General features: G+C 38.2%; 1 protein-coding gene across 2 annotated transcripts in view; it reads right to left on the reverse strand.

Annotated features, from left to right (window-relative positions):
* Positions 1-12,356, reverse strand: part of LRRC49 (leucine rich repeat containing 49) — a 127,891-nt gene that overhangs the window by 49,347 nt on the left and 66,188 nt on the right. For both annotated transcript variants that reach the window (XM_032624009.1, XM_032624011.1), the window contains one exon: positions 11,074-11,221. In XM_032624009.1, the coding sequence (XP_032479900.1) occupies positions 11,074-11,221 (148 nt within the window). The remainder of the gene's footprint in view (positions 1-11,073; positions 11,222-12,356) is intronic.

Raw genomic sequence — 12,356 nt, forward strand, 5'->3', positions numbered from 1 at the left:
CCCAAAGCAATCCACAGATTCAATACCATCCCTATCAAACTACCAGTGGCATTTCTCACAGAACTAGAAGAAGAAAGTGCACAATTTGTATGGAAACACAAAAGACCCAAAAAGCCAAAGCATTCTTGAGAAAGAAAAACGGAGCTGAAGGAATCAGGCTCCCTGACTTCAGACTATACTACAAAGCTACAGTAATCAAGACAGTATGGTACTGGCACAAAAACAGAAATATAGATCAATGGAACAGGATAGAAAGCCCAGAGATAAACCCACGTACATATGGTCACCTTATCGTTGATAAAGGAGGCAAGAATATACAATGGAGAAAAGATAGCCTCTTCAATAAGTGGTGCTGGGAAAACTGGACAGCTACATGTAAAAGAATGAAATTAGAACACTCCCTAACACCATACACAAAAATAAACTCAAAATGGATTAAAGACCTAAATGTAAGGCCAGACACTGTAAAACTCTTAGAGGAAAACATAGGCAGAACACTGTATGACATAAATCTCAGTAAGATCCTTTTTGACCCACCTCCTAGAGAAATGGAAATAAAAGCAAAAATAGACAAATGGGGCCTAATGAAAGTTAAAAGCTTTTGCACAGCAAAGGAAACCATAAGCAAGACGAAAAAATAACCCTCAGAATGGGAGAAAATATTTGCAAATGAAGCAACTGACAAAGGACTAATCTCCAAAATTTACAAGCAGCTCAATATCAAAAAGAACAAACAACCCAATCCAAAAATGGGCAGAAGACCTAAATAGACATTTCTCCAAAGAAGACATACAGATTTCCAACAAACATATGAAAGGGTGCTCAACATCACTAATCATTAGAGAAATACAAATCAAAACTACAATGAGGTATCACTTCACACCAGTCAGAATGGCCATCATCAAAAAATCTACAAACAATAAATGCTGGAGAGGGTACGAAGAAAAGGGAACCCTCTTGCACTCTTGGTGGGAATGTAAATTGATACAGCCACTATGGAGAATAGTATGGAGGTTCCTTAAAAAACTGAAAATGGAACTACCATACGACCCAGCAATCCCACTACTGGGCATATACCCTGAGAAAACCATAATTCAAAAAGAGTCATGTACTACAATGTTCATTGCAGCTCTAGTTACAACAGCCAGGATATGGAAGCAACCTAAGTGTCCTTCGACAGCTGAATGGATGAAGAAGATGTGGCACATATATACAAGAATATTACTCAGCCATAAAATGAAACGAAATTGAGTTATTTGTAGTTAGGTGGATGGACCTAGAGTCTGTCATACAGAGTGAAGTAAGTCAGAAAGAGAAAAACCAGTATCGTATGCTAACACATATATATGGAATGTAAAAAAAAAATAAAAGGTTCTAAAGAACCTAGGGGCAGGACAGGAATAAACATGCAGATGTAGAGAATGGACTTGAGGAAATGGGGAGGGGGAAGGGTACGCTGGGACAAAGTGAGAGAGTGGCATAGACTTATAAATACTACCAAATGTAAAACAGATAGCTAGTGGGAAGCAGCCACATAGCACAGGGAGATCAGCTAGGTGCTTCGTGACCACCTAGAGGGGTGGGATAGGGACGGTGGGAGGGAGATGCAAGAGGGAGGAGATATGGGGATATATGTATATGTATAGCTGATTCACTTTATTATAAAGCAGAAACTAACACACCATTGTAAAGTAATTATACTGCAATGAAGATTTTAAATAAATAAAATATATTTTACAATTTGGAAAATAGTTATTAATATTTAAAGGCTGAATAGAGGTAACGAGGAAAAATAAACTAAAAATGAAATTCAGAACCTTGATTACTAGCTTTATAAAATAGCTGGATTAATAAGCATATTAAACTCTTTTGCTCAGTCAATGCTGATTTAGTACCTATTAAGTATAACCTGTTTCAGAAAAAAACTTTTTAAAAGAACAAAATATATTGATATTCAATTGTTGACTCATGTACTGAATGTGAACTAGAAACAGATTGGTTACTCAAAGAGCAGTTCTAAACAGTACTAGAAACTGTATGGATCACGTACTACACATACTTAAGAGATGATTTCATCAGATTTTCAAAAACAATTTGAGCTTCTATTAAAGGCAGTATGACTTTAAAAGGAAAGCTAAACCTAGGAAAACTGGATATATGCCAAATCAATTCAAATATTGAGTGTTTTTAAAAACTTATATATCTGATGACTATATTTCAGCCCAAATAATTATAGAGTAGCTAAACATAGAAACAAAAATAAACCTCTAATTGTAAAGATAAGCTACAAATCTGTTGGTAAGAAGGAAAAAAATTGTAAAATTCTGGCATCTTCATGATGCTAGTCCAACTTCTGGCACAAAAGCCATATCCTCTACGTAACAAAAGAAACGGATCTGGGACTAAAAATATACATACACTTTTTCCCTTACTTCAGTTTGTTGTGGAGACCCAATATTGAAATGATTTCTAATTAATTAGGAAGTGCAGTGATTTAATAGTGTTTAATAACTTAGAATATATTGTTAGCGGCTTATTGAGGCTCAAAAACAATGCATATATTACATGAGAAGACATTTTGCTGCAAATAAATAATAGCAGTCCTAATATAGGCAGCAATTTATCATGTGGAATTTTAAAAACAATGGCAATGTGAGGTTTTAACCTCACATATACTTTAGAATAGTTATACAAAACATTGTTTTCCTTGACTACACTAAATATTAAAACAGATCTCAAATTACAGTTTTGTCTAGAACAGAATGGCCCATATTTTTCATTCAATCTTTTTTTCTTTTTTACAGAGAAAACTGATTTCCCAGGGTCATTGTTAATGTCAGAATGAAGACTAGAAGCCATGTTGCCTGACTTCTACTGGCCCATGGATAATAGCTATATTATACTTTGGTGGGGAGGGGAGCCAGAACAGGCTAGGTTATACTGTCATAACAACTTTAAAACTCACACTAGCTTACAATAAGAAAATTTTATTTCTTGATCATGCAAAGAACACTGCAACTGTTCTCCATGTAGTGGCTAAGTATTCCTGGGTACTATGACCTGATGGCATGGTCGACTCAATGTATGATTCCACAATGACCACTGCATGGGAGAAAAGCATGGAAAATCTCACTTTAGCTTTTAAATGCTTCTGTCTGAAAATTATGTACATTACTTCTGCTCACATTTCATTGGCCAAAGCAAGCTGCATGACCACGTTTACTCCAAGGGAAAGGGAAATATCATCTTTCCATCTGTTAAAAAGAGGAGGAGAACCAGAAGGCATAGGTGAGCCTTAGTAATGGCTACCACGACAGGAAACTCACCTCTATCTCAGATAGGCTACTGCATTTTTTGGAGGCAAATTGTAAACAAGTTCATACGAAGCCAACTAAATGTGAGTTTGAGGTGAAAACTTTAGACACTGTGTCCATTTCAGAACTGTGAGAATAGCACCTGCATTCACAAAATACTGCCTTGGAAATAAAAAATTCTGGGAGGCAGAATTTTCTATACAATGGTCCTTCTTCTAGCCCCTCCAAATGTGTCTATTCTCTCCTTTTCTGGACAGTTGTAAAAATATTTGAAGGCTACTGTAATATCTTCTCCTTTGTCAACGAATTGTGCCAGGTTCTCTGGAAATACTTCCAGTTTGTGATCACCCTTCTAAAACTAATAGTTCAGGTGTAATTTGACCATTAAAGAAAAAAAGGGAACTATTGTCCATTTTTCTGAATCCTATTTCTATAAATGAATATTGTTTAAAACCATATTAACTTCTAACAATCATATTTCATAATTAGCTCAATTTGAACTTATCAATTCCAATGCAAGTCTTTTTCAAATATGCTAAGCCTCATTTCCCAAAACCCTGCATTTGGCTGAGAATTGTTATGTTTGTTGTTGTGAAGTAAAGTCCAGAATTTTCTATTTCTCTATTTTTTATCTTGCTAAATTCTGCTTATATTTATAGACTAGAAGTTGGCAAACTTTTCCTGTAAAGGGCCAGATGGTAAATATTTTAAGCTTTGTGATCCATATAAAATCCCTATTGCATATTCTTTTTCTTTTTTCACAATGCTTCACAAATATAAAAACCATTCATAGCTTGAGAGCTGTAAAAAGAAAAAAACAGGCTGTGGGATGGATTTGGCCCACAGACTGTAGTTTGCCAAACCTTGTTTTAGATTATTGAGCTACTTTTGGATTCTGATTTGATCAACCAGTACATCAGGATCTCTAACTTTTCCAGTTTGTCATTTACATATTTTTATCAGAATAATATAAATGTTCTCAACTAGTCAACATTCAAAAATGTTGAAGAGAATAAGCTTGAGGAAAAAGCCTCATAGCACGCCAGTACAGATTTCTCTGCAGGCTGGCGTTAATCCATTACTTTCTGTTCCGTAGGTATACCTGAATCACAAATCCACTTAACCATGCTGTCATACAACTTACTCAACACGCTATCAAAAAAGACTCTGTCCAATGTTTTGCTTAAATAACAAAACACTGTCTCTCTATAGCACTCTTCTGAGAGGGTCTGTTTATAATATCTAAAATAGTAACCTAATTTTGTAGGGCACAAATTGTTTTCTGTGAACAAATGCTGCCTCCTGCTGATCAATTCCTTAAGTACTCACAACCCATCTTCTAATAATCCAATTTAGATTTCTTTCATAATCTACATTTAAGTTTACTGTCACAATATTTTTTCTTTCCATGATGAAAAGACAGATGAGTTCATCTTATCTTCCAGCTACTCTACTGTCCTATACTGCTTCCCAGATATAACTTTCAAAGGCCCAGCAATTTATTCACTACACTTATCCATTGCTCTAGATCGAAGATTGGCAAATTCTACCCCACAGGCCAAATCCAGTATGCCACCTTTTTTTTGTAAATAAAGTTTTATTGGAACAGATCCATGCTCACTCATTTATGTATTGGCCATGCCTGCTTTCACATCACAATGAGAGAGTTGAATAGTTTTCAACAGAGACTCTATAGCCCCAAAACCCTAAAATATTTACTAACAGGCCCTTTACAGATAAAGTTTGCCAGCCCCTGATCTAAATGGGTCTGGACTCAAACTTTTTATTCACCTATCCTAGGCTTTACTTTCACTTTATTAATATTTATTTCTTCTCTTTACTGACTAAAAGCCATTCTTCTTAACAGAGATAACAAAAGCTAAATAGGAATTGAGGCCAGGAAGTCACATTATCTTTTGATATCACATTATCTCTTGCCATTCCTCTGAATCAGACCCCCAGAAGCTCTTACCCTGACTAACCTCCCTGCTTCTCACTTTATCACCCATCCTATCCTCCACAATTCATCCTCTGGGCTGCTACTCAGATAAACTTTTCAATAGACTAATCCAATTTAAGTATCTTAAAACTCTTTAAGGATTTCCTATGTTCAACACAAAAATCGAAACTCTTTCCTATGGCATAAAATGCCCTTCATGACCCAGCCCTTGCTGGTCATACATCCTTTTCCTCTTGCTCTTCTCCCCCATGTACACTCAGTGCTCAGCCATGTTGAACTGCTATCAGTTGCTGTATTCTCACACCCGTCTGCATTTTGCACGCCTTCTCTCTCTCTGGAACACTTTCCACTGATACATCCTCCTCTTTCTTTGCCCCTCTTCAAGTCTCAAGTCAAGTATTTTCTCCTTTGGAACTTTTCCTGTTTCTCCAGTAGACATAGGTGGGCTTTGCTCTTTGATATCATCGTGCCGTGTGTGTGTGTGTGTGTGTGTGTGTGTGTGTGTGTGTGTGTGTATAAACACATACATATCTATTGATCGAGCTCATCTAACTAGCTTGTCATTCTGCATTATAATCTGGCTGCATGCCTGCCTCTGTACTTGACTATAAGTAACTTGAGGGTCTGAATTATGATTCTGATCTTGTCACCTCTAGAGTCTAATACATACCCCAGTGCAGAAACTTCAGTTCAAGGTGCCTAAGAATGTGTCAGGAATTTTTTCATGGTGACTTTAGATCAAAAGAAATATATTACAGCTCTGTTTACTAAGTAGTTAGTAAACAACTTAATAAGTATTCATGTTCTAGCAACTTAGTAGCCATTTGAAAAAATAATACTTTTAAATTAAAGAAAAAATACCATTCTTGAATAACCACAATTACTTACTAATGAAATGTGTGTGTCTGTAAGGCATTACACAAGTTCTCAAACATCAGAATTAGATTGGACACTGTCACCTTCATTTCCTGCTCTATACTGATTTTGGCATGGTATTTGTTTTTATCACAACCACTGAAAGGTCAGCTTTGCCAGGATATAATGCCATAGAGAGAAATATACTGCGACCTAATGTTGAAATGGTAAACTACCTTAAGCTAGTAATTTTCTCAGTGTCTCACAGATATAAAGTATCATTGTGTTTTGCTTGAAAATTATAAATATTCCACAGTGCCCCTCTGAGTTCACTGCAGTATCCTTGGCATGCCGTTTGGGGAACCACAGCCCCAGTGCATAGAAGTTCATTAAATATTTGTGTAATCCACCCCAGCTAGAATGTCCATATGGTAAATTACATAAAACTTAATCAAAAGATATCTTTAAAGAGAAAATAGTTATAGAACAGGTATCAGCAAAATTTGCCAGCCAGGTGGTAAATATTTTAGGATTGTAGGTCATATAGTTTCTTTAACAACTGTTCAATTCTGCCACTGTAGCATCAAAGCAGATATAAATAATATATAAATGTATGGATATGACTGTGTTCTAACACAACTTTATTTATAAAAACAGGTGGCCCGCTCATAGGCTAGTGTTTGTCAACACTAGCCCATGTTGGCAAATTAATAAAGTCTTTTAAAAGGTACATTCTTTCCAAACTAAAGTTACTAAAAAAGGTATAAACAAAAGGTGAGACAGAACACCATGAGTCTATACCGATATGAGTAAGTTAATAAATTGAAATTTTTATGAGGTATGGAATTACAAAGGTGTGATATTGTGATTATTATAAGAAATATATATTTGGTCTTCATCGCAGTTTCTGGTTCACAGCTCCCAAAACCCTAGGAATTTCCTAAGTGTGGAGAGTGATAAAGGTGTCTTTTGTTTTGTTAATGAGGTGACTTTGGACCCCATCTAAGGATGGAGGCTGGCTGCCAGGAAGGAGAACCAACCAGGCAATTAGAGGGTTGGAACTTTCCATCCCATTCCCAGACCTCCAGGGAGAGAAGAGGAGCTGGAGGTTGAATGGACTGCCAATGGCTGGGCTTCCCTGGTGGCGCAGTGGTTAAGAATCCGCCTACCAATGTAGAGGATATGGGTTCGAGCCCTGGTCTGGGAAGATCCCACATGCCACGGAGCAACTAAGCCCGTGTGCCACAACTACTGAGCCTGTGCTCTAGAGCCCGTGAGCCACAACTACTGAGCCCACGTGCCACAACTACTGAAGCCCGCGTGCCTAGAGCCCGTGCTCCACAACAAGAGAAGCTGCCGCATTGAGAAGCCCATGCACCGCAATGAAGAGTAGCCCCTGCTCGCCACAACTAGAGAAAGCCCGCGCACAGCAACAAAGACCCAACGCAGCCAAAAATAAATAAATAAAATAAATAAATTTATATAAAAAAAAAGAAAATGCCAATGACCGATGATATAATCAATCATGACTATGTAATGAAGCCTCCATAAAAACTCCAAAGGGACAGGTTCAGAGAGCTTCGGGATTGGTGAAACCTAGAGATTTGGGGAGAGTGGTGTGCTTAGAAGCTCCATGTCCCTTCCCACATACCTTGCCCTCTTTTCCATCTGGCTGTTCCTGAGTTATATCCTTTTACAATAAACTGGTGGCCTAGTAAGTAAAATGTTTCTCTGAGTTCTGTAAGCTGCTCTTGCAAATTAATCGAACCTGAGGCGGGGGGTTGTGGGAACCTCTGATTTATAGCCAGGGGGTTAGAAGTACAGTTAACAACCTGGACTTGTTACTGGCCTCTGGTGGTGGGGGTGTGGTGGAGAAGGGTGTGTGTGTAGTCCTACAGGACTGAGTCCTCAACCTGTGGAATCTGGTGCTATCTCCCAGGTAGACAGTGTCAGAATTGAATTGAATTCTTAGACACTGAGATGGTGTTCTGAGAATTTCTCGTTGGAGCTATGGGGAACCCTGCCTCCACCCCGTTGGGAATTGAGTCTCAGAACACCAAAAGAAAAGGGAACAAGAATAACTTCACGTGCAGAAGCCTGGCAGACAACATGTTAAAGTGAACAACATCAATAAAAAGATAAATATAAATTACGTATCACTTGATAGGATGCAGTGAGAGGAAGCAAAATCACTTGTGATATTTATGCCAGAAATCTGTAACAAATAATTAACAGTCACGGGCTTCCCTGGTGGTGCAGTGGTTGAGAGTCCGCCTGCTGATGCAGGGGACACAGGTTCGTGCCCCGGTCCAGGAAGATCCCACATGCCGCGGAGTGGCTGGGCCCGTGAGCCATGGCCGCTGAGCCTGCACGTCCGGAGCCTGTGCTCCGTAATGGGAGAGGCCACAACAGTGAGAGGCCCGCGTACCGTAAAAAAAAAAAACCTGAATTAAGGGTCATTCTACAGAATAACTGACCTATAATCTTCATAAATGTCAAAGTCATGAAAGTCAAGGAAAGACTAGGGAACTGTTCCTGGAAAATGGTGAGAATAGAGACATGACAATAAAATGTACCTCTGTGCAACGTATAATTCCAAACTGGATCATTTTCCCCACAGAACATTATTAATATAACTGGTAAAATTTGAATGTGGTGTGAGGATTAGACACTAGCAATTATTCAATGTTTATTTCCTGATTTTGTTGGTTATACTGTGTTTACACGAGAGAATGTCTTTGCTCGCAAGAAATACATACTGAAGTGTTCAGGGTGGTTGGGGAATTGAGTCAGCAGCTTACTCTCAAATGGTTCTGGAACAAAAGTCCTTTGTCCTGTACTTATAACTTTTCTGTAACTTTGAGATTATTTCCATTAAATTCTTTTTTAATTTCTAAAATTAAACAGTGGAAGAGAAGATGTGCAAGGATTACTGCTCTGTATTAGCAGAAGAGCTGGCCCTGTTCCCATCCCAGGTGATTTTCCTCATTTCCTTACCAAGCAAACACATCCTAGGGAAGGTACAAGGACAGTAATTATAGACAGTATTGTTCTCCTTTATTTAAGGCATGTAAGTAGGTAAACTTTACTCAACCAACAAGGCTTTACTGAACATTACTACATTCTCAGCATCGTGTGAGATAGAGAAGGAAAGGAAATAAACATGTATAGAACATCTGCATGTATCAGGCAAGGAAGACAAAGAATGGCTTCTGCTCTCAAGGACTATGTACATTAGTTGAGTAGACAAGACTGGCATAAATTCACATGAGGAACATACTATATAATTACTAATTTACTTAACTGGTTAGCTTCTTTTCTCACCCTGTTCCCTGCAACCTCATCAGGAAGATCAATTAGAAGTACCAAAGATGCTTAATTAAGAAAGACCTGGGGGCTTCCCTGGTGGCGCAGTGGTTGAGAGTCCGCCTGCCGATGCAGGGGACACGGGTTCGTGCCCCGGTCTGGGAGGATCCCACGTGCCGCGGAGCGGCTGGGCCCGTGAGCCATGGCCGCTGAGCCTGCGCGTCCGGAGCCTGTCCTCCGCAACGGGAGGGGCCACAACAGTGAGAGGCCCGCGTAACTCATAAAAAAAAAAAAAAAAAAAAAAAAAAAAGATAGACCTGGAAATAAGGGTAAAAGTACAAGACAGAGTTGCCAGTATAGATCCAAACAAACTGAGAGGACAAAGAACCTTTCCTCTACGCTGGAACAGAGAGAGGTAGAACCCCAGAAGACTGCTGGTGTTTACAACCTGACCAACACTTTGCCTGTTAGCCACCTTAGATGTCCATAATATTGCTGAGGTAGAAATGTGAATGGCCCACAGTGTGAAACCAGTGCACAGGCAATGAGTCAACTGGCAATTGAATAAACCTAGCTGATCACTCAGAATCCATATCAGAGAATTCCCTGGCAGTAGTTAGGACTCCGAGCTTTCACTGCCGAGGGTACAAGCTCAGTCCTGGTCAGGGAGCTAAGATCCCACAAGCCGTGAGGTGTGGCAAAAAAAAAAAAAAAAAGAATCCACATCAAAATTAGCAGAGTCTAGAAGTAAGAAAACAGTGGAGGTTTAGGATATTTTTCTAGGTCAGAGATTATCAAAATGAGATCATTAACAGATATTTTCTGAGATAATAAAATGTTCAAATAAATTTGGGATGCAATGAAACAAATTAAGGCAAGTTTCTTTATTACAGGACTTCTTGGAGCCTAAAGTATGCTCATGTGTATTGTACACCTAAAAGGAGGGGTATTATTACATGTGGCATTTCACTTAGATCAGGAGCCATATCGAAACTTCTAAGTGTAGAAAATGTCTACCATGGAGACACAATGAATAAAAAAAGAGACAGCTACTTTGAGAGGTATATCATCAATAGTAACAGTAATAATAATAATAATAAAACAATAATAATAATAGCTCCATATTATGCTTCCTGGGAGCCTCACACTGTTCTAAGGTTTAATGCTTCATTTTATCTCGACAACAACCCTATGACATAATATAATTATGATCCCCATTTTACCTTGAGGAAAATTAGATAGAAAGGTTAAGTAAATTGTCGAAGGTCATATGACTAGAAAATGGTCAAGCCAGGATGCAGACTCAAGCAGTCTAGCTCCAGCACCCATGTTCTTAACCATTACACTATATAACTTATCAACGAAATCCTTATTCATTTATTTCAAAGTAAATTATTAGCTGGATATGAAGCAAGAATGAAAAACAAGCATGATGACTAGTTTTAAAAGAAGGCTGGGAATTTAATTCAACGAAATTGGGAATACGGATAGGAGGTAAAGAACTTGTCATTATAATTATGAAGTATATCGTCATGATAATCCATAGTTCATTAAAAGTAAGAAGCATTTCAAGCAAAGACTATGCACCCCAGTGTTCTAACCCAGTATGGTGAGCAGTGCAGAAGAGTTCTCACTCACCGTGACCCTCTTCGTGTCCAGCTGGCGCAGCTGCGTCATATTCTGAAGGACAGTGTGCTTGTACCATGACTCTTGAGCTATTGGATTGCCATCAAAAGTGATGTCTGAGAGAGAAGTAGCATCAGCAAGGCAGCAAACACTCTCAAAACTGCAGGCAAGACAGAAACCACTGCATTACTGTGAGACCTTCAAATAGTACTTTGTTTTGGTTCATACACACTATTTTTTAGAACAGTTTTAGATTTACAGTAAAATTGAGAAGATAGTACAGACTTCCCACATGCTCCACACCAAGTTTCCCCTATTATTAACATCTTGTATTAGTGTAGTACATTTTTTTATAATTAATGAACTAATATTGATATATTCTTACTAACTCAAGTCAATATTTTATCCAGATTTCTTAGTTTTTACACAATGTCCTTTTTCTGTTCCAAGATCCCATCCAGGATACCACATTACATTTAGCTGTGATGTCTCCTTAGGCTCCTCTTGGCTGTGACATTTTCTTAGACCTTCCTTATTTTTGATAATCTTGACAGTTTTGGGGAGTACTGATCAGTTATTCTGTAGGCTGCCCCTCTACTGAAATTTGTCTGATATTTTTTTTCATGATAAGATTAGGGTTATGGTACATACTATTAACTAATATGACTTATCACTGTTGAAGTTGACCTTGATCACCTAACTGAAACAGTGTTTGGCAGGTTTCCAATGTAAAGTTACTCTTCCCTCCCCTTCTTTCCATACTGAATTCTTTGGAAGGTGGTCATTATGTGCAGCCCATACTTAAGGAGTGGAAGTTCAGTTTCCTCTCATTGAGGGCACAGTATCTACATAATTTATTTGGAATTCTTCTTCCCAGGGAGTTTGTCTTTTCCCTGTGTATTTATTTATATCAGTTTTGATTCATGGACATTTCATTTCATTCTTTGGGTTATAATCCAGTACTAGTTTACTTATTTTATTGTTCAAATTCTTCCAGCTTTGGCCATTGGACCTCTTTCAGTTGGCTCCTATGTCCATTTGACATACCCCTATTAACATGGATTTTTTGTTTCTGTAAGCACTTCCTTACTTTCTAGCATTTTAAGATTCTCTAGACTCATATATTTCCTACCCCAGTCCTAGAATCAGCCATTTCTTCAAGAAGCCATGATTCCCTTTATTGGGGAATGGCATTAGAAACAAAGATCTAGTGGCTAGGTGTACTATTTACTACTAGGTGTCATTTCTTTTAGGCCCTCTGATGACAGAGCAAGGAAATATATGTGTGTATACCA

This window comes from Phocoena sinus, chromosome 2 (assembly GCF_008692025.1).
Source record: "Phocoena sinus isolate mPhoSin1 chromosome 2, mPhoSin1.pri, whole genome shotgun sequence".
In the NCBI taxonomy this organism is placed as follows: Eukaryota; Metazoa; Chordata; class Mammalia; order Artiodactyla; family Phocoenidae; genus Phocoena; species Phocoena sinus.